This window comes from Myotis myotis, unplaced genomic scaffold (genome assembly GCF_014108235.1).
Source record: "Myotis myotis isolate mMyoMyo1 unplaced genomic scaffold, mMyoMyo1.p scaffold_m19_p_36, whole genome shotgun sequence".
In the NCBI taxonomy this organism is placed as follows: Eukaryota; Metazoa; Chordata; class Mammalia; order Chiroptera; family Vespertilionidae; genus Myotis; species Myotis myotis.
Genome location: NW_023416342.1, coordinates 1,384,913 through 1,408,124, shown reverse-complemented (window position 1 = coordinate 1,408,124; position 23,212 = coordinate 1,384,913). Strand labels below are relative to the sequence as shown.

Genomic DNA, 23,212 nt, shown 5'->3' with positions numbered 1-23,212 from the left:
CTCCCTTCCTCCCTGAAATCAATAAAAACATATCAAAAAAAAAAAATAAAAAAGGCATTAGATGAGTTTGGCCAAACAACAAATTATGAATTATGCTTTCCATCTTACATTTCCATTTACTAGGAACATTTGTAAAAAGGACAGTTAAATGACAGGAATTTGTTCAAGTTACAACATAAAGAGAGAAAAAAATAACAACCTGCAAACTCAGTGGTTAATGGAAAAGTTCAAGATGGAAAGATCACCCTGAGAGGCAGGGGGAGTCCGAGGAGGAGTTACAGCTCCGAAGCCAGACCTCGGGGTTCAGGTGGCAGCTCGCTCCCTGCTGGCCCCAAGGCCTGGGGCAGGTCCTCCACCCTCAGGGCCTTTCTGGTGCTGTTTGTGAAATCAAATGCTGGCTACACTTATGATTCAATTGTTCCGAGGATTTGAGTTAAAATCTGTAGGACGCCCAGCATCATGCTTGGCACAGAGAAGTCGTAAAATAACTATCTTTTATTATCGCTGCTTTTGTACCTGTTGTTCTGCTATTAAAAACGCTCTTTCAACGCCTCGATGACACCCATTGCTATGGCATCCTTCCCATTTCACTTCTCTTTCAGTGTCCAACCAAGGTCAAAGGTCAGTACACTAAAGCTATGTTTAAATTTTAAAATGTCTGCCCTAGCGAGTTTGCTCAGTGGATAGAGCGTTGGCCTGCGGACTAAAGGATCCCTGGTTAGATTCCTGCCAAGGACACAAGCCCGGGTTGCGGGCTCCATCCCCAGCAGGAGGCAGCCAACCAATGATTCTCTCTCATCATTGATGTTTCCATCTCTCTCTCCCTTTCTCTCTGAAATCAATAAAAATAAATATAAAAAATAAATAAAACATCTGGCAAAAATTTAAAATCCAATCACCTTTGTTTCTGCAAACAGTTGCCTACAGGTCTGCAGTTGACATTTAGCAGACGCTGTTTCCATATTTCAGTCCCGGGGGGCTGTGTTTTTGGCTGACTGAATAAACATGAATTCAGCCACCGAGCTGAACGAATGACTTGGATGCACAGACACGGCTCTGTCAGTTGTGGCCAGAGGATTCTGCGTGTTACACGCATCACACACAGCAGAGACGGGAGCTGTCTAGCTGCGCAGCGGCTACTGATCCAGCTGCTGGTGACTTTCCCAGTGATGCTGACACCAGTGTATCACACTGCAAGGCTCGGAAGGAAGTCCTGACTGTTAGTGACTAGTGAAACCAGCAAGCACATGCATGTGTGTGTCCACATGTATGTGCCCACATATACACATGTATGGATTTACATACACACATACAGGGCCCCTTCTCATCTCTGTTTTTTCTCTTTGCTGGGCACAAGAAATCATGCTTTTATCTTTCGCAGCCATCTGTTCACTGGAGCCACACGGCCACTTTTGATAACTGCTTGGTCAATGTCAATGATATTAAATTGTGTCATTGCCCTATGTGCTTGTTCGTGGACTTGGTTTGAATGGCAAAGCAACTCCAATAATACCACTGCAGAGGAAATGCAAAGTATTTGGCAAATTCTTGTATGAACCTGATATCTGAGTAAAGCATTCGGTTTTCCTGTAACAGCGGGGAATTGTAACCCACCCCAGCATCCTTTTGGCCTTGTTTCTGCAAACGCTGACTCTAACATGTATAGAGAAGCAGCATTTAGTATGAGAACCCTAGGAACTAACTCCAAAAGGTACAGACGCTGACCTTCAACCACCCCAGTTGCGGGAGACTTGCTGGCCTTCAGCGAAGATGACACACGCCAGGATGACACACACTGAACCATCACGTGACCAGTTTCAAGGTCTTGACCAGAATGGACTGTGCTGATCTGCTCCAGCACTTTCCAACCTCCTCCCCTTGGTGTCTTTGTTCTGCTCTGCCTCCCCCTCCTTATCAAAACGCCTGCCTGCAGGGAGATGTTGATGTGGCTTTGGCTAAGAGTCCCCCATCTCCACGGGTGACTGGCACTTGAATAAACCTCTTTCCTTTTCACCAGCATTTGTCTCCTGAGTTCGGCTTGCATGGTGCCAGGCAGCTGGACCTTGATTTCGGTTACATTCCCATGTCCCGTTTTCCCATATGGGAATCGACTCTTTTTGTTTTCTGTATTAAATTTTACTGCTTTGCCCTGAGATTTTAAAGCAGTTTAACTTTACCTCCTTCCACCTATTTATTATTCTTTCCTTCTCTTTCTCGCTCCCTTTGTTTCTGTACATTGAAATGCTGATGTGGTCGTATTCTGTAGCAGAATACACAGCTCTGACTTGATTTCTCCTGCCTTGGGGTAAAGGCAGCGACGTTTTCAGAGCCTGTTTAGATTTCAAGATTTCTCTTAGTTCCCTTGTTTTCAGTAGGAATGGTTCAAAGCGGAATTGTACTCCACAGGAGCCCTTTTTTTTTAAGTAGAGCAGTAAGAAAGCCTTGGAATTAAATTATACAAACCTAGCAGGGAGCAAAAATTAATTGTGCCTTTTTACATTTAAAAATGGTTTCTTAGAGTCAGAACAGATGAGTAGCTGACATGGAGGAGAAGTTCTGAAGTTGCTCACACACACACACTCACACTCACACTCAGAATTAGATTTTTTGAGACAAAGAACCAAGAACGTTGTTGGCCATTTGCATACAGCACCGAATAGGAAATTACTAAAACTTCCTGACTGTGAATGGGAGGGACTGTCCAAAATATAACAACTCCCTCCCAAATAACAAAATGAGACAAACCAATCAACGGCCCTGCCCTGAGTATAGCAGTGAGAACTGATCTTAGCGGAGGTGACAGAATCAGAAACGGACTGGAAGGGACGTTGGGGTGGGTATGGAACGAGTGATGCAATCTTAGGGAATAAACAGAAGTTGCATTTGCCCCATTGCTCACAGAACCCAGCCTCATACCCACGGACATCACAGCATCTCGTTCCCACCGCACTCCTCCCTTCGCTAGCGAAGGGGTTTCACAGGACACGTGTGATCATAGCCGCAGGTAGTGTTTCACAGTGAGAACTGCAGAGACACCCGCCGTCCATGAGCTGAGATGCTCACGGACCCAGGGCAGCCACAGGAAACCATCCACACTCCAGCTACCGCGAAGAGTCAACGCCTGCTCCTTATGAAACGCTTCAAAGAAATCTCTCTTATTCCTGGGGGAAAGTGATAGTCCTTATCACTCTTTCGCCATTTTTCTCTGGTCTAGCACCACCTTGTTTCCTGTTATTATTGGGGTGACATTGATCAACGTGAACACATAGGTTTCGGGTGTGGGTTTCCGTGTTACAAGATCTGCATACTGCGCCCCGTGCCCACCCCCCAAAGTCACATCCCCTCCTGTCACTGTGTGTTCCCTCCAAGTGTCTGTCCCAAACAGGGACTCAGTGGCCAGTCCACTCCGCCAGCCCACAGCCACTTCCGCTCTCTCCGATTCAGACTCCCAGTAACTAACAAGAACAGTTCCATGCGGACACTCGGGGCGCACCACGGGAAATGCTCGCCCTGTTGCGACGGGTCCCGGGACCCCGTGTCCCCAGGGCGCCTCTGTGTAGCGGCAGCCTCGAGGGCTCGGGGTCTGAACTTGAGTTCCTCCCACTAACCCTCCCGCAGCCTCTTTCAGTGGCGCTTCCTCCAATGGGCCCCCGCACACCCCCAGCTTCCCCTGTCACCGCTTCCTCATGTTGCTGTCCTCGTAGGAGAAGTGACACATGCCACCTGGGAACCAACAGCGCCCACCTGGGCAGCGAGTCATTCAGACGGAATTCACTTCCCACCGGAGCCCCGCCTGGGGGTGCTGCCTGCCCGCCCTCCGCAGGACAGCTGGGCCTTGGGGCCTCAGGCCGACCACGCTCAGCAGGTCTTGTCCGCGTCTATTTGGGAAAACTGCCTGAGAGAGCAAGTTGCTGTGAATGAGCAGAACTCCCCTCCCTGGGAACACACAACATGCATCTTCATGTCGAGAGGTCACCGTGGAAGCACTGACTGCGATCAAATACACGCTTCTTGGCGGTCCCAGAGATTCAAAAGCAAAGTTAGCTCTGAACAGTGTGCACAGAGGAGCTGAAATGTCATTTTAAGTATGCGGATAGGATAGGAATTTAATATGTGAGACACAGAGTATAGTTTAAATGTCTGTTTCGAATGTGGGGAGTAGCAGGGAGGAAATGGTGATCCCCTCTTTGGCACGTATTCATATTGTCTGGGGGGGGCCACATATTTGTGAATTTATATAATAAGAAATCATACTTTTTTCTAGCAGAGATATTTCATATGATCATTTCTACACACACACACACACACACACACACACACACACACGCTGTTACTTTTTCTTCCATTGTAGGTCCAATGTAGCGTTTACTAATATAAGAGTGAGAATTCCTTAAAATAATTAAACAAATTAGGCAAACTGTAATACATAAAGTAAGCAAATTTTATCAATTAGCATTTTAAAGTGATTTCTAATTGAATACATTGAAATAAGATTTTGAAATATTGCTCTAATAGTAAAAATATGTGAAATAATCCAAAAGTTTTAACTATTCTACTTATATGTGAAGTGAAGCTAGCAGGAGTATAACAGTGAGTGTGAAAATGCCTATGAAGCTTTTCACATGTTTCACCTCATACATGTTTATCACGTGTCCTGACCTTTTCTGGCATATTCAATTTAATACGCAATGATAGCTTAAAATGAGCTCGAGCAAACCATTTACTTCCTGCGTTCTATTCTCTTTATAAAATTAATTGAGAAGTAAACACTGTGCATTAGTGCTATACTAGAGATGAATAGACAGATGAATAAAAAAGATTTTTAAAAGGTGAGTGAGATTACTCAAGGACGGAAGGGCAGAAAGAGGTATTGGTTCAGATGGATAAGCTTAACGTGTCCAGACACTCTGAAGAAGTCAGTTTTGCTTCTCTTTCGCTTACATGTGCTGAGCATTGCAACCTCCCTTCAAAACGAAAAATTGATGTTGCAGATACTGGCGTGACTCTCAGAAAGCACATGGAGCATCCGATGTCTTTTACAAAATACCGTCTGTAAGAGTTACTTGCAAGCAAACAGAAACACTGGTTTTACATTTCACTTGCAATACATCCAGGTTTCAGATCAAAAGAAAGGATGTTTGACAAATTGGGTCTGGTCTTTTCAATGAGATCGTCAACATCTGAAGAGAGTGTGGCTTTACAACTCCAAAACTGTTTTTTACCTAAATCCAGTATTTTTACATGTATTTTCCACAAATTATATTGTTTTATATTAGAATTTCTTTTAAAAAAATGTTTTTATTGATTTTAAAGAGAGAGGAAGGGAGAGGGAGAGGGAGAGAGAAACATCGATTGGCTGCCTCCTGCTCACCCCCTACTGGGGATCCGACTGCAACCTGGGCATGTGCCCTGACGGGGAATTGAGCCAGCGACCTCTGGGTGCCTGGGATGATGCTCAACCAAATTACTGCCATAATATTTAACTGCCTTAATGCATATTTTAAGTTCAACAAATGACTAGTGAAAGTGTGTAAGTTGTAGCCATTGTGGAAACCAGGATGGAGGTTCTTGAAAAACTCTACAATAGAACTCCGGTCCAACCCAGCAGCCTCACGTCTGAGCAAACAGCCAAAGGAACTGTCATGAGGGTCCCTGAGAGACACCTGCACGCCCATGTTATTGCAACATCGCTGACGGGAATGACCCACATGTCCTTGGATGGATGCAAGGTGTAGACGTCTGGTGCGTGCACACAATGAAATATTGCTCAGACTTAAAGAAGAAGGGAATCCTGCCATTTGCAACAACACGGTGCCTGGAGGGTATTGTGTTACGGGAAATGGACACAGAAACACAAGCACTGTAGCTCTCTCTCACCTGTGGAATCCAAAATAGTCAAACTCACAGAAAGTGAGTAGAATGGTGGTGGCCGGCGCTGGGGGAGAGGGTGGGGGTGGAGAGGCGATGGCCAAAGAGTACAGCATTTTAGTTATGCAGGGTAAGTCCGCTATGAAGACCCATGACACAGCAGAGCACTTATAGCAACAACACGGTGTTGTCTGTTTAAACTTTGCTACGAAGGTGTATCTATGTTACGTGTTCTTACTGACACAACAATAGCACGGGACTAACACTAACTCTAATACTCACACTTGTGGTAAAGGAGGAGGGAGGAAACTTTGCCAAGCGATGGGCATGTTTAGGTCCTTTTTGGTGAGATGGTTTCACAGATATGTACTCATTCCCGAACTCCTTGAGTTGGAGACATTAAATATGTACAGCCTTTTACATGCCAATCACACCTTCATAAAGTGGCGAAAAACTTAAATGTCATTGACGCCTTACATGGTACCAGGCAGGGACTGGAATTATTGGAGGATCACTTCATAGATTATGTAATTGTATAACCACCACGCTGCTCACCTGAAACTAACCTCTCTATATAAAACCCTAATATGCAAACAGACCGAATGGTGGAACAACCGAACAACTGAACAACCGAACAACATGTCGCTATGACGTGCGCTGACCACCAGGTGATGTGCGCAGAGCATGGCAGGCGTTGGACATGGTGGATGGTGGAGCAGGTGAGCAGGGGTGCCAGACCAAGGCAGGGCGCTGATCACTGTCATTGGGGTGAGGCTCTGGTGTTTACTGAAAATTCTTTGCTCCCGTGCACCACGTCTACCTGGTGCTCGCACCTGCTGCCAGCACCGGAGCTGCTGCCTGCACCTGCTGCTGGTGCCTGGTGCCAGCCCCGATGGCTCCATCAGTGGGTGCAAGTGGCAGCTGCTGGTCCAGATCACCCCTGAGGGTTTCTCCACCTCCCCCTGCTCCTGAGGGGTGATCGGGGCAGCAGCTGCCACTTGCACCCGCTGCTGGCATTGGCCCCATTCACTCCATGCCGTCAGCATGTGGGAGCAGCGGTGGCGAAAGCGGGGCTGCTGGCAGATAGGGGTTGAGGGCTGCGGTGGGAGGGCCTGGGTGGGGGCACGGAGGATGGGCCGAGACCGTCCCCTGTGCCCACTGCAGCCTCAAGGCCCACAGTTCCTTTTAAGGTGCACAGATTTATGCACTGGGCCCCTAGTATAAAATAAAAGTATCATACAAACACCAAATAAATAAAGACCATTGATGCCTTGATATTTTCAAATGTTAAAAAAGTAACTGACAGTTTTAACAATGGAATACAGATTCCAGAAACTGTTTTTATTTTTGTGCTGTAACATTTAAAGAGGCAGAGGATTTTCCCCTTGAAGTGTGCGATGACTTGATGCCCTGTACCCTCATATTATGCATTTGCAACCGCAGTGGATCGCACAGTTATACTGAATGCACGCCCCTCCACTGAATAGCAAGCGACTAGAAGAAACGGCTGTTTTCCATAGCACGTAGTCACTCTCTGATGAGCAAAGGTTTATTTCTCAATACAAGGGGGCCAGACAGGGAATAACGACAACTTTCAGATTTCGCCGTGGGAACCTGTATCAGGCAAAAAGGCAGGCACATTAGGACCCGCGGCCTCCGTTTAAACAAAATCCATTTAAATTACGGCACCTCATTAAACGGAGACGCGATCAGTTAAAGACGCGCCCGCAAGCCTGAGATGCTGAAACGCGAAGCGGAGTCCTGGCTGAGCATCAGGGGGATGTGGCCATCGCACTATTGACAAGGTCACGGGAATCTTTCCCCTTCGGCTCCCCGTGAGCGAGTGAGGCCGCTGATTTTCACACAGTGCCGGGCTTTTCTCCGTGTCACTCACGGCGCGCTCACTTAACCGCCCGGAGCTGGTGAAGGTGGGCGCTTACCGGCTCCCAGGCCACGCACCAGGAAAGCGAGATGCTGATGACGAACTTGCACGAGATGATAGCTCATGACTAGTCAGCCAGGGCTCCGGCCTCGCCTCAGAGCTAATGTTTTCCAGTGTTATTTCCCCGCAAAGATAATGGCCTCACCACCCCCCACCCCAATCCAGTTTCCTCTGGTGAAATATATACTCGTGCCCCCCCAAAAAATAACTTGTGCCCTAGCCGGTTTGGCTCAGTGGCTAGAGCGTCAGCCTGTGGACTGAAAGGTCCCAGGTTGGATTCCGGTCCAGGGCACAGGCCCGGGTTGCAGGCTCGATCCCCAGTCGGGGGGCGTGCAGGAGGCAGCCGATCCATGATTCTCTCTCATCATTGATGTTTCTATGTCTCTCTCCCTCTCCCTCCCTCCCTGAAATCAATAAAAATAGATTTAAAACAAAACAAAACAAAAAGACAAGCAACTTGTATTCAACAGGCCAGATCTGTGTGGAGCGGAGTTTTGAGGCTGGGATAAGTGCCTCCTCATCACTCAGCTTCTATGCCCAGAAGAGGACTGTGTCTCCGTTTTGCAAAGAAAAAGACAAATGAGACCCAGAGAAGAGGACTTCCGCTCCCACTGGGCTTTGGAAAAACCAGCGGCTGGTCCCCTTGCATTCCTCCCGCAGGATCGTGGGCCTTGCGTTGCCCTGTGTCCTTCCCGTGCACCCGGGGCGGGATTTATTTGGGGTTTATTCTGCTGCAGACTCTGTGAGAAGGCGTTCTGAACCGGAGAACTGCCGTCAGTCATCACTTCTCTCAATATGACACCTCTATCACCTTCTGCAGACTTTTATTTGTATTGACTTCAGAGAGGAAGGGAGAAGGGGAGAGAGAGAGAGAAACGTCAATGACGAGAGAGAATCGTGGACCGGCTGCCTCCTGCACGCCCCACAACTGGGGACGGAGCCCGCAACCTGGGCATGTGCCCTGACCGGGAATCGAACCGTGACCGCCTGGTTCATAGGTCCACGCTCAACCCCTGAGCCACGCCGGCCGGGCTGCCTTCTGCAGACTGGATGGGATTCACTAGTAAGGACAAGATGGTCAGGCTATGTGAACAACCAACGTCAACCACACGGACCTACTTCTGTCACCAGAGACACAAACAGGCTGCGGATAAGAGCACGCGACATGCTTTAGCGCGCGACGCTGCTGGAGTGGAACCATAGTAAAAAGAAGCATTGCGGGGTGACCTGAGTCACTAGAAATGCGATAGTAAACGTGTAATTTACCAGGAAGATACAGTTGCTCTAAATGTCCCCGTGAGCATAGAACTGACCTCAGAACACACGTATTTCTTTCTACAGGGAACAGGGAAGGGGCAGGGGCTGTTTAGATGTGAAGCCCTTTGGGGTCTCTTTTGCTGAGTGTCATAAACACGCGGTGGCCCTGCCCGGCCAGCACTGCTCAGTGGTTGAGCCTCGACCTATGAACCAGGAGGTTAGGGTCTGATGCCGGGTCAGGGGACATGCCCTAACCTCCTGGTTGTGGGCTCCATCCTTAGTGTGGGGCGTGCAGGAGGCAGTCAATCAATGGTTCTCTCTCATCATTGATGTTTCTCTCTCTCTCTCGCTCTCCCTTCCTCTCTGAAGTCAATAAACATATATTTAAAAAAATAAAACAAGTAAATAATTAGTGGGTGCCCAGAAAACAGGTGTCCATGACAGCGGGCCTCCAACACCCTTCTTTCCAACAAGGGGCAGCCCTCTCCCCCATGAATAGGCATCAGGAAAATGAGCAGAAAACTGACGTGGCGTCCCCTCAGCAGGACACAATTTCTGGGCGCAATCACTAAAAATCGAGGCTTTCGCTTCCTTGTTCCCTGGAGACTGTGAGCTCTGCACATCCCTCCACATCGGGAGTTTATGCCTTGGTCACTGGGCGCTGCGGTCACCTCAGTGCAGGCCGGGCTGCGGGCCTCGTGGGTCAGGGTCGTAAGTGAGGAGAGAAGCAGCTGACAGGCCACATCCCCGACGGATGGCTGGCCTCCTGGTCGCAGACACCTGTGGGCTCAGGGGCGGCCAGGGCCTCGGTGTGGCCGAGACACAGCGCTCGCTGCGGGCGCCCCTTCCTCGGGCCTAGGGGAGGCCGTCAGTCTGTGTCTTGAGTCTGGGATAAGTGCCTCCTCATCACTCAGCTTCTATGCCCAGAAGAGGACTGTGTCTCCGGGACCTGAGAGTCCCTGCTGTGTCTTGGGACCTGAGAGTTTTCTCCGTGGGACTCACTTGTCGCGACCCTGGGATTAGTGCCGGAAATCCAAAATGGTGCTCCCATCTGCCTTCCTGCTTGCCTGACGCCCTCCCTTCAGGGACCAGCGCTGACAGGCAAGCGGGAGCCCGGTGACGCCTCACCCAGCGGCCCACTCGGCGGCGGTGTCTGCACACCAGGATTGCTCTGGCGGATGCCTGCGCCTGGATGCCCCCCTGACGCAGGAGGACCCTGAACCACACTCCCGTCTCCCCGCACCTCCCGCTGCCCATTCTGTGTGTTACAGGGCACCTCCAAGCTAACCCCCGGGGCCTCAATGCACCTCTGCCAGTTCTGCATCCGCCTGACTCTGCCAACTGCCCCTTCCATCCGCTGTCCCCCGAGTGCGCTGCCCCCATGTCACAAGCCCCTCTGTCCCTCCATCTGCCCAGCCCCTCTCGGCCGGGGCTCCCGCAACGCTCGGAACAGGGCTGATTTCGGCTGCTGTTACAGACCCACAGTCCGAGGGCTGGGAAGGTCAATCAATAAGCTCGTCCGCGGTTAACTAGTAAGGGCGGGCGCTGAGGCTCCAGCCCACACCCAAGCCACTGTTCTCGAGACAGACCCGGGCTCCTTCTGCCCTCCCTCACTGCTTCGCTCCACGGCCAATGGGAGTGAAGTGACTATGCTAAGCCGTGTTTTATTCATTCAGAAAATGCACACATATTCCCTCTGAGTGTTGTCCTTAATGATTAGCACTGTGCTTAGCGTACAGTCATGTGCTAAACAAATACTATTTTTAAAAAACATATACAGCCCAGTCGGCGTGGCTCAGTGGTTGAGCATCGACCTATGAACCAGGAGGTCACGGTTCAATTCCCCGTCAGGGCACAGGCCGGGGTCGCAGGCTCCATCCCCAGTGTGGGGCGTGCAGGAGGCAGCTGGTCAATGACTCCATCTCATCGATGTTTCTATCTCTCTCTCTCCCCCTCCCTTCCTCTCTGAAATCAATAAAAACAAACAACAAAATGCATGTAATGATTATTGTGCCAATCTTGTTGTAATAGGCTCTTGAACCGTCTTCTCACAAACACCTCCCTGCTTCACACCGTGGTCTTCTCCGAGCCCGGCTCCGACCCAGTCACTCTCTGGCTTAAACCATCAGCATGTGGCTGGTACCATCCGTCCCCAGCGCTTGCTGGTATGGCCACAGCCACGTTCCAGCATCTCGTCCCACGACTGTTCCTGATTTTCTTCAACATCCAACCGACACGGGCAACTCAGCCTTCCCAAGCGGCCTCGATTTCCAGCCACACCTGGCCTGGCTGAGCCTCTGGTCGGGGACTCGCTCCCCAGACTGTGCACACACACAGCCAGCCCCCCCCACACACACTCACACAGGCCGGCACACACACACAGGACCGCACACACACAGGCCCCCCCCAAACTCACACAGCCCCCCCCAAACTCACACAGGCCCGCACACACACAGGCCCCCCCCCAAACTCACACAGGCCCGCACACACACAGGCCCCCCCCCCCAAACTCACACAGGCCCGCACACACACACAGGACCGCACACACACATACCAGTGCTCCCCCCTCCTGCGGTCTCCCCGCTCTCTGTCCCCGTCGGCCACAGTGGCTGCTGCCCTGTAATGCGGAAAGTGGTGAGTGTGCCCAGCCCGGCTCCTGGGAGCCACCCAGTCCGAGCTCCATGCCGTCCGACAGCTCCACACGAGGAGCGACGGCCGGAGCTGTGCTGAGAGCGAGGACTCAGGCCCTGGATGGATCATAGTAACATGGAAGAGCCACCCCTGGCTCCTCCCCTCTCCTGGGGGTGAGGACACATTACACGCCCAGGAAAGAAACGTGAGCAAGAACACGGAGTATCCAGAACTTTCTACACACACTTTCAGATCCTTTCCCACGAAACCACATTCACCCAAAAATACAGTTAAAACAGAAATCGGATGCCAGGCCTGAGGGTAGAAGTTTTACACTTGAAACAGTGTTTCCTATTGGCTGTACGTGGCCGAGGGTCACAGCCCGCGCGGCCGATCTCGGGGCTACTCTGCTTTGATTACTCATCAGAAACACCACCAAAGGGACAAAAGTGGATGTTTTTTTAAAGCGCGCGCACGTGTGTGTGTGTGTGTGTGTGTGTGTGTGTGTAGAGTATATAATTAATATCCATATGCACAGACACAGACATACTCACACAGATTCACACACTCACATGTGCACACCCACACCCACCCACACGTGCACACACATGCACACTCACATATGTGCATGCACTCACACAGGCACACTCGCACATATGCACACACACCGATACTCACACACGCGCGCGTATACAAGCCCTCACACTCACACGTGCGCGCACACACAGCGCCTCCAATTTCCTGCCTGTGCATGGGCGTCCGCCATCCTGCATGGGGCATGTCACAGGCATCAGCGCTGACCTCTGCCCACATGTGAGCAGAGGCAAGGAGGGGCGTGCTGCCTGCAGTGGGAGGGGATCGCTGCCTCTGAATGGCGGGTGGCCCAGTGATTGATGGAGAACCTGTGGTCCCCGGGGGCCGGCTGGGGGACAGGCCCTCCTCAGGGCTTTAGGGTCACTCAGAGGAGCCGGGAGGCACTCGGCCTCTTTTAAAGTTTATGATTTAAAAATGGAACTGAAACTAGAGTTTGAATGAATTAAAATGAAGAGAAAATACAAAACATCCAGGAGAAAACAGAACGTCCAGGTGGGCCTGGGGGTCACTGACCCCTCACAGCGCTGCCCTTGGGGCAAGGCCCCCTCCAACTGCCTGGGCTTCCCGAGTCCCAGGAGCCCGGCTGCCGCTCACAGGCCGCGGGAAGGCTGGACACCGTGAACTCGCTTCTCTGTCATTATCACGGTCTGTCACGGTGGAGACAGAGGGTCTTGGGGTGCGGGGGGAAGACAGCTTGTGCTAGAATCAGTACAGAGGAGTCGTCTTTGGAGGACAGAGCCTCGTAGCGGGAAAGGGGGCCTGACCCTAACACTCCTCATTCCTGTGCGATTCCAGGCTTCGTCCTCTTCTTGTGGTTTGTCTTTGCTGAAGTTATGCGCTCACAGGAGGGGTGTCGGTGCCCACAGGAGGGGTGTAGGTGCCCACAGGAGGGGTGTCTGTGCCCACAGGAGGGGTGTCGGTGCCCACAGGAGGGGTGTCGGTGCCCACAGGAGGGGTGTCTGTGCCCACAGGAGGGGTGTCGGTGCCCACAGGAGGGGTGTCTGTGCCCACAGGAGGGGTGTCTGTGCCCACAGGAGGGGTGTCGGTGCCCACAGGAGGGGTGTCTGTGCCCACAGGAGGGGTGTAGGTGCCCACAGGAGGGGTGTCGGTGCCCACAGGAGGGGTGTCTGTGCCCACAGGAGGGGTGTCGGTGCCCACAGGAGGGGTGTAGGTGCCCACAGGAGGGGTGTAGGTGCCCACAGGAGGGGTGTCGGTGCCCACAGGAGGGGTGTCGGTGCCCACAGGAGGGGTGTCGGTGCCCACAGGAGGGGTGTAGGTGCACACAGGAGGGGTGTAGGTGCACACAGGAGGGGTGTTGATGCCCACAGGAGGGGTGTCGGTGCACACAGGAGGGGTGTCGGTGCACACAGGAGGAGTGTCGGTGCCCACAGGAGGGGTGTCTGTGCCCACAGGAGGGGTGTCTGTGCCCACAGGAGGAGTGTTGATGCCCACAGGAGGAGTGTCGGTGCACACAGGAGGGGTGTAGCTGCACACAGGAGGGGTGTAGGTGCACACAGAAGGGGTGTAGCTGTACACAGGATAGGGGAGGCACACGGGAGGGGTGTAGGTGCACACAGGACAGGGGAGGCACACTGGAGGACGCTGAATCCAGACGCAAAGGGAGGGGACTGTCCTCAGAACTGCCCGCCCGCCCTCCCGGCATAACAGCAGCTCCGGCTCTAACAGGTCACCAGTGACTGTGTCACAGTCTGCCCCGGCCGGGATGTGTCCCTGCCCCCTACTGTGCGACCTCCACGCGGGGTGCCCTCCCCCCACAGCGGGAGCTCGAGGGCCCGCCCAGCACACGCCTGTCAGACTCAGACTCTGCTCCGCTCGTCTCTGCAGCCACAGGGCACGGCGGTTCATGCACGAACGCCGGGCTTCCCTGGGGTCCAGCCAGGTCCAGGCTGTTTCTCCGTCTTGTGCTTCAACCACCATCATCAGGCCCGATGGGGCATGGGAGCCGCCCGGGGTAGCTCTGGGGCGCACTGGTGCCGGGGCACACGTCAGGGGGCCCAGAGAAGAGGGCCGGCTGGTGCCGCAGCGGCGAAGTGAGAGGCCAGGCAGGGATCAGCTCAAACAGATATTTCAGCTCGAGCCCCGCAGAAGCATTCCGGTGTGGGGGGTGCGGACGGAAAGAGGGGCCACACGCTACCCTGACAAGCGCAGGGGAGGCCCGCGTGGTGGCCTCGCAAACTCAGAGACCTACCGTGACCACAAAGGACGGCCTGAAATTAAACTTGAACTAAAAGCAGTGATGGGGCGTAGTCCCCTCCCAGGCCGGTATCTTCCCTGACACGGTCAACCTTGTCCTTAACTGAGCCTGTCTATGGTCTTTTTGCATCTAAGACAACCGCCTGTGAAATGTCAGGGTCCCTTGTAACTTCCCTCACTGTGGCCATCATGGTAATTGCTGACTGATAACTACCCTGCACCCCCCTAAGTAAAAGAAGCAGGTGTCCATCAACTTACCTTCTACCCAATCCCAGAGGTTCCCCGCTTTGCTTCCTCCCGCCTCCCTAGTCTATCAGCAATGGATTGCATGTGACCCACCTACATCTCCTACTTGGATTGTCATGTATTAAACAAGGCTGAAGCCGCGGTTCTCCAGAAAACTATCCCAGTCCATTGAGACTCTGCTTCCCGTCAGCTGCCGACCATTTGGCTCAAATCAACTCACAAACATTCTTTACAGGTTTGACTGTTTCTACGTGAACCTTAGGTCAAGATTTTGCTAAATGACTCGTTTCCTTCAAACCTGCTGCGCCTTAACCTTTCCGGGTAACGAGGAGCCTAAAGAATCCACATCACACTCTGCCTGGACCTGGACCGAGTTAGAGAAACGGAAACGGGCGACGCTGACAACCCGCGTCCTTACCTTCACGTCTCTGACGTTCATCCGCGTGCCCTCCTTGCCCACGAAGATGTCGTCGATGTCCACCAGCAGGTACCTGTCCAGGGACAGGCTCAGCCGCCGCCCCGTCAGGAAGGACACGGCGTCCACGAAGATGAGCTTGTGCAGCCAGAAGCTCAGGCTGTTGCCGAAGAGCACCCGCCGGATGCCGTCGTGCAGCCCCAGGTCCTGCACCACCGTGGCGAGGAGCGGGGCGCCGGGCGCGGCCGGGGGGCCCTCCCCGCCCTGCGGCGCGGCCAGCAGCACGGGCTGGTAGGTGGAGTGGTTGGAGCGGAAGGCCGTCCAGTCCCGGCCGGGCAGCGGGCCCTGCTGCACGCGGGGCGCCCGGGTGAGACGCAGCAGCGGGGCGCGCGGGTCCACCAGGCAGTCCCGCAGCGCCAGGTTGTTCAGGAGGCTGAGCGGCAGGCCCCGCAGCGGCGCGCCGGGCGGGCTGTTCTCCGTGGCCTTGTGGAAGCCGATGACGCCCACGCCGTACTCCACGCAGTACTTCTCCAGCAGCTCGCGGTTCCACGCGTCCATGCCCGCGTACTTGAGGACGTTCTCGTAGATGACCAGGACGTACTTGCCCCGGCCGCCCTCGGTCAGCGGCGGGACGTCCCCCTTCCCGGGCGCGATGGCCATGTGGTAGGCGAAGCGGCCGGACTCCAGGATGGCGGCGATGTCCTGGCCCAGCTGGGAGTACTGGCTCTCCACCAGCAGCAGCACCGTGGGGTCCGTGCGCGACGTGTCCAGGGGCCGGGCTGTCCGGGGCTCCGCGGCCCGCAAGGGCAGGAGCCTGAGGTCGGCGCACTCGGCCTTGGCGGTGGCTTCCAGGAGCACCACCTCCTGCCGGGAGCCCGCGTAGAGGAAGTAGGCGGAGAAGGCGATGCTGGCCAGGCAGAAGGCGGCCAGGAGCGCGATGAGGGCGCGGAAGCTCCTCCGCAGCCTCAGGAGGAGGTTCATGGTCTGTGGTCCCCCGGGAAGCCTTTCCCAGAGCCTCCCCTAACGGGCCATCATGGGCACAGCCGGAGAGGGTGCGCGTGCCGCTGCCCGCGAGTTCATGTAACCATCGCAGAGCATGTGAGGGCTGGAGGGGTCCCGCGGGGCGAGCTGGGAGGCCGGGGAGAGAGTCCAACCGAAGATGGTGGCCCGGTCCGTCAAGCACGACCTGGAAAAGGGAGCAACGCAGTGACCGGGACAATCAGAAGAAACATGTATGTGCCACGCAGGCCCCAGCTCATGTCAGGGCAGCTGCGGCGCTAAAACACGAGGAGCCTGCTGTGTGCAGTCGAGATTTTACTACTTAGAATGCAGTGGATTTCTTTCATGTTCTCAGGAAGACAGACCCTATTTGTTTTATGTATATATTTTGTCTTGTATTATAGCCATTGCTACACTTCTCCTAGCTCATGGATTGGGTTTAAAATTCCATTTAAACAAACATGAGACCATCCCCACCTGGCCCCCCCCTTCTGTGCCCACCTGGCCCCCCCACACTTTGCCCACCTGCCCCCCCCACTGTGCCCCCCGACCCCCCAGTGTGCGCACCTGCCCCCCCACTGTGCCCACCTGGCCCTCCCACTGTGCCCACCTGCCCCCCCACTGTGCCCACCTGGCCCCCCCGCACTGTGCCACCTGGCCCCCCCGCATTGTGCCCACCTGGCCCACCACACTGTGCCCACCTGGCCCACCACACTGTGCCCACCTGGCCCACCACTCTGTGCCCACCTGGCCCCCACACACTGTGCCCACCTGGCCCCCCACACTGTGCCCACCTGGCCCCCACACTGTGCCTACATGGCCCCCCACTGTGCCCACCTGGCCCCCCACACTGTGCCCACCTGGCCCCCCCACACTGTGCCCACCTGGCCCACAACACTGTGCCCACCTGCCCCCCCACACTGTGCCCACCTGGCCCCCTCGCACTGTGCCCACCTGCCCCCCCACACTGTGCCCACCTGCCCCCCCACACTGTGCCCACCTGGCCCACCACACTGTGCCCACCTGCCCCCCCACACTGTGCCCACCTGGCCCACCACACTGTGCCCACCTGCCCCCCCACACTGTGCCCACCTGCCCCCCCACACTGTGCCCACCTGGCCCACCACACTGTGCCCACCTGCCCCCCCACACTGTGCCCACCTGGCCCACCACACTGTGCCCACCTGCCCCCCACACTGTGCTCACCTGGCCCCCCGCACTGTGCCCACCTGCCCCCCCACACTGTGCCCACCTGGCCCCCCCTACACTGTGCCCACCTGGCACCCCACACTGTGCCCACCTGGCCCACCTACACTGTGCCCACCTGGCCCACCACACTGTGCCCACCTGGCCCCCCTGCACTGTGCCCACCTGGCCCCCCCACACTGTGCCCACCTGGCCCCCCTCGCACTGTGCCCACCTGGCCCCCTCGCACTGTGCCCACCTGGCTCCCCCTGCACTGTGCCCACCTGGCCCCCCTGCACGGCCCCGCCCTACAGGGACCCACAGGAGCAGCCGTCCGTCTGTCCAGTCCGCCTGGTGTGGGTTTGCTCGGTATTTCAAAAATAAATTCAATCAGGAGCTTGAAAAGAAACTGTGCGTGACAAGCTAATACTTTGCTAGGTCCTTATCTAGTCTGACACCAAAAGCGTGACTTTTCTGTCTGAGTACACAAAGGGTTCGACGCCAGTTTTGCGTATGAGAACAGCACAGGGCAATAAAAAAGCATGTGGGATTAGAATCCGTCAACCGAAAGAGTAAGTAAAATTTAAATGTGACATTTATTTAACAGTAATATGTTCAGAGTTAGAATGATGCATACATATTATTACTGTTGTAGATAGCTGGTTTGAATGTGTGTGTGTGTGTGTATCTAAGGAGTTATCATTTCTTCCATTCAATCCTCCAATTTCTGCTTTAACTTAGCCAGTGGAGGGGAGGCGTCTGGAAAAGCATAAAATGGGCACAAGGAGATTTACTTCTGTTCTGTGCCTGAGGTAAGAGAGGGGTCGGCACTGTCTGCGCCAGCGAGATGCAATCTCTGACGTGCCTGAGCCACTTACTGTAGAATCGACAGAAGAACAATCCTATAGAATAAAAGGCTAATAGGCAAGACGACCAAACGGCAGGACGACCGGTTGCTATGACGCACACTGACCACCAGAGGGCAGACACTCAATGCAGGAGTTGCCCCCTGTGGTCAGAGCGCTCCCACAGGGGGAGTGCCGCTCAGCCAGAAGCTGGGCTCTTGGCTGGTGTGTGCGGTGGCGGTGGTGGAAGCCTCTCCTGCCTCAGTGGCAGTCGGACATCCCCTGAGGGCTCCCAAACTGTAAGAGGGCGCAGGCTGGGCTGAGGGTCCCCCCCAACCCCGCGAGTGCACGATTTTCATGCACCGGGCCTCTAGGTTATATATATCTGCCCCCCGTTCCTGTCACAGACTCCCAAACCTTCAGAATTTCCAGGTGAGAGCCATGTCCTCTGTTCCCAGGAGCCACGCCTGGTGGGGACTGGGTGGAGCTGGTCCCCGGGAAGCTTGAACACTCAGCCCCACCCCCATCCTATGGGAAGGGAAGGGCTGAGATGCAGGGGAGGGTGGAGGTGCCCCCATGGGAAGGGGGAGGGGCTGAGATGGAGGGGAGGGTGGAGGTGCCCCCATGGGAAGGGCTGAGATGGAGGGGAGGGTGGAGGTGCCCCCATGGGAGGGGCTGAGATGGAGGGAAGGGTGCCCTAACAGGCCTACTGTTAAATGTGGACGGGGGGCCTCCTCATTATTTTGGGGGACACCCTGTCTCCAAATGTGGGCCGTGTGACCCTCGGCGGCCCCCCTTGTCCTCACCGTCGGTTTCCGTTTTCTTTCTTACTTCCAGCCTCCAGGCGAGGCTGCCCTCAGCGGCACCGGGTAAGTGTGGCTTGGATCCCGCACTCGGATCCCGCCCTCCCTCCGGACGAGCTCACGGGGAGTCATGACGGCCTGGCCGCTCCGTTGCAATGGTTCTGGGACTCATTTCCGAGGTGTTTGTAGAGTCTCTGGAACACGGGCCGGAGTCCCTCCCCCGAGGGTCCAGGCGGCAGAGGACTCAGCGGGCCGTGCCCGTCTTTGGAACCAGAGGCGCCAGCGGAGATCGAGGGTGGAGTCCCCGTGGACGCACCGCAGCCGCTTCTGTCCCCGGGGTCTGAGGGGACACGGGTCGCCACTGGAGTTCAGCTGCAACGGAAAAGAAAGGGACCTTCACCCGCGTGGCCCCGGGGCGGCTGCTTCCCCACACGGAGCGGCCTCCTGACCCCCGTCCTGCGGCGTCAGCCCCGGTGCCCTTAGCGGACACGGGGACGGAGGGTCCGGGAGGGGGGCGGACAGGCGGCTAGTGTCTGTGAGCTGGGCCCAGGGTCCCGCCCCCCGGGGAGAAACCGGGGTGAAGTCAGATGAACAAGTCCCAGCAACTGGGCGGATTAAGTAATTTCACTCCCACATCAGCAAGTCTCATTTCCATTTAAAAATTCAGATATTCAAAGTTAGAGGGGTCACCAAACCATGGACAACTCAGGAGGTGACCTGGAGCTGCTCTGGGAGTTGCAATATTTCAACACGCGCTGCCTGTCAGGGGCGGCCCACCCGTGTGTCCCGGGAAAGTGGGCCGCCCAGCCAGTGCCTGAAACCTCTGTCATCTTGTGAGTCAGCGGTCCCCAGTCACGGAGCCCTGGTCCTCTCTCTTCCTTACGCGTCGGAAGATGTGGTCAGACCTATTTTTGTGCCTCGCTTACATTTTTATTTCGCTGATTTATGCGTCCACAGTCCAGTCTGTATACTGTTTCTCTTTCCGCACTAAGCAATTTCCCCTTCGCCCAAGCGCAACCCGACTAAGTGAGACAGACACACGGAGTATTGGAACAGGGACCTCAGAGTCCCAGGCCGAGGGTTTAAGAATCTGAAAATCGGTTGCACGAGAGCATCTCCGTTTCCTTAGCACGTGGGCGTCATCTGGCCTCCACCGTTCCTGACGAGTCTAAACCTGTCGGGAGGTAGGACACACGTGCACATCACTCTTTAAAACACCACAGGCATGTTTATCTGCCACTGAAAATATAATCGGAGTAAAAAGTGTCTGGATCCCCCAGAGCGGAAGTTTCGTCTGCCTGTGAGAGAGGTCCTGGCACCCCGCTCACCTGGGCCTCCCCTCACCTGCCTGTGAGATAGGCCTGGCATCTCCGCTCACATGGGCCTCCCCCCACCTGCCTGTGAGACAGGTCCTGGCACCCCGCTCACCTGGGCCTCCCGGGAGAGGCGGGCACACCTCCCCCCACCTGCCTGCACCGGTTTCAACAACTGCTCCAGACCCCGGTGCACCTGCCGCTCGGATGCAGCAGGTGCTGCTGGATGCACACCTGTGCGCCCACGACCACGCCTGCAGCAGGGCCGCCAGGCACCGTCACTGCTTGCTGGGCAGGGAGCCGGGGACAGGGGGCAGCCAGCCCGACCTACCCACGGGCACCCGCAGACGGGACCCCGGAGGGGACGGAGGGCACAGTGCGCATGAGAGGAAGAGCCAGTGTCACCCGCTGTTCCACCCAGACCGGGGTCGCCTGGAGAAACGTGGATGTGTCAGTGCCGCTACCTGTGACCCAGAACTGGCTCAGTCTCGGACTGTAATGTTACGACGACAGTGGTCCACAGGCTGCTCTTTCTAACTCGGCCACTCACTTTCTACCCATGTTATTTTGTAGATTTTTTTCTAAGGAAGCTTTACTCCGGCCTGGGGCTTGCATGTCAGCGGAGGGCATGTTTCTCACCAGCCACGGAAGCTGGCTCCCCGGGACCCACACAGTCACCCCAGCCCGGGGAGTGGCCTCGCTACCAAAAATGATCATAAAAATAATCTAACTGAAATGACAAGAAGTAAACTCTTTTTAAAAATTTCTTTTCAATCCAGCTAACCTTTTTTTTTTTTTTTTTTTTTTTATTACCCGGGTCACAAAAACAAGTTAATCATGCCTGACACGTGTTTCCCTAGGAGCCTGGCTTTTTATCAAGTGAATTATTTCTGTTATTTCTGAACACTCTCCCGATTTCCCAGCCTTTTCAACACTAGGGGGCGATATGTTCCCGCTTTTACTGCAAGAATAGGCCTCGGGCACCTGATCTCCACTGCTGGCTCCCCGACAAAGAGGGGTGCTCGCTCAGTGGGACAGTGCACAGCTCAGGGGTCACTCATGCTGAGGGAACGAGGTCCCCCGTGATGTCAGAGACACAGCAGGGTTCCCATCATCCAAACCCCACTGACGCCTCAACCCACACCAGTGTGTTCAGTCACTACTCTTCCTCGGGTTGGTAACAAACAGTCAATGTTGCTTGTATCTGTTTTTTTATCCTTATATCTGTTTTATTTTTTTTAATTTAAATCTTCTTTTGGGGTGTTGTGCCCCAGAAAGGGATAAATGAAGTACCACCTCTGCTTAATACTTTGCTAATTTTTGGTGATTTGTTCACATCGAAATATTTAAGGGAACAGAAGTAAATGTATTATAATTCAAGGAGGATACGTTTATTTTATTTCTGAAGTAAATGCAATAATATGCTTTTCCCGAGAGTCACCATTCACTTGGACATATCTCTACTCTGCAGACATGTTTGTGCAATAATTTCATTTGCTCAAAAAACACCGCCATGATGTCTAAGGATTTGAATCTGCTGAAATGATTAACTCTGTTTTTAGTATCTTAAGAGTCAAGAACATAAAATAAATAAGCAAAATACATACGACGAAGAAAAAAGCGTACATACATCATGATTTAGGTCACCTGCCCATCCCATTTATCTCCCAGTCCTGATGTGGAAATGCAGAACATAACACCTATATTTGAAATAATTTAAAACTAGGGGCATGGTTTCGATTTAGGGTGTCAATATGATTTATTTGCGAAGGAAGATTTCCGGGACTAAGTACTGCTGTTCAGCTGTATCTCAGACTTGTAACGTGTTGTGCTTCCTCTATCGTTCATCATTTACCTGGGAACAGTGAAAACACCTGCTCACTGTAGCGGCTTCGCAGGTGACTTGAAAGATAATGGGTCATTAGGAGGTTGTACGCGCAATGAAATAGACTCAAATTAATCATCCTGGGTAAAATGCAAAAATAAATGTACAACAGGATTTATTTCTATTCCTGTGTTGAGTTTTTGTCCAAAGTCAGTTTTCAAAAATCAGTCATTTACCATTTGTTAAAGTTACGTAGTTTTCAGGGACTAAGCCACATATTCAGTATCTCAGGATCCACCATACAGAGTCCGGAAGAAGACGGTAAGTTACAGACGACACTTGGAATGCGAGCATCAAGGCAAGTGAAAAGAAATCAATATAAATACAGTTCTTATCTGGCCCATCACTCTGCTCAAACCATGGGTAAGGCCACACTCATGCGCACACACTCACTCATACCTCAAATCATGAAACTTGGTTTTGAAAAAAGTGGCCGTTGATCAAACCAGGCACCATCATCACTGCCAACACCGAGGGCTGGGCAGTTCCTCACGCCGCCGCCCTGCCCCTGGGACGCGGATGCAGGCGGAGACATCCCACCTACAGGGACTCTTTTACTTCAGCAGCTTTGGCATCAAAGCCTAGGGCAGGGGGGAGGGGGGCAGCCAATCAGACCCTTTTCCTTGGCACATCCAGGACTTGGCGATCAGAGAGGCAGGGAAATCAGCAGCTGATGTCGAAAGTTAAGAGGTGGAAACTCCTAAGATTGCACATTTCTCAAACAGAAGAAGAGTGTTGAAATTGCTGAACAGACTGAAGATAAACCAACTGACAAAAATGTGAATTAATCTAAATGACCTTAAGTATATAGCAAGGTAATAATAAAGCCTCAACTGAGTAAAAGTAAAAACAAAGACTAATTGAAATCCATAGGAACAATACAATAGAAGTCAGCGGTAGGATATGAAATAAAAATGTACTAAGGCCCTAACCAGCTTGGCTCAGTGGATAGAGCGTTGGCCTGCGGACTGAAAGGTCCCAGGTTCGATTTCGGTCAAGGGTATGTACCTTGGTT

General features: G+C 53.7%; 1 protein-coding gene across 1 annotated transcript in view; it reads right to left on the bottom strand.

Annotated features, from left to right (window-relative positions):
• Positions 1-23,212, bottom strand: part of NDST4 (N-deacetylase and N-sulfotransferase 4) — a 174,760-nt gene that overhangs the window by 136,397 nt on the left and 15,151 nt on the right. Inside the window, exons 2-3 of the mRNA XM_036303309.1 lie at positions 19,003-19,371; positions 15,171-16,353 (exon numbers count right to left, since the gene is read on the bottom strand). Of these exons, the coding sequence (XP_036159202.1) occupies positions 15,171-16,148 (978 nt within the window). The 5' untranslated portion in view covers positions 16,149-16,353; positions 19,003-19,371. The remainder of the gene's footprint in view (positions 1-15,170; positions 16,354-19,002; positions 19,372-23,212) is intronic.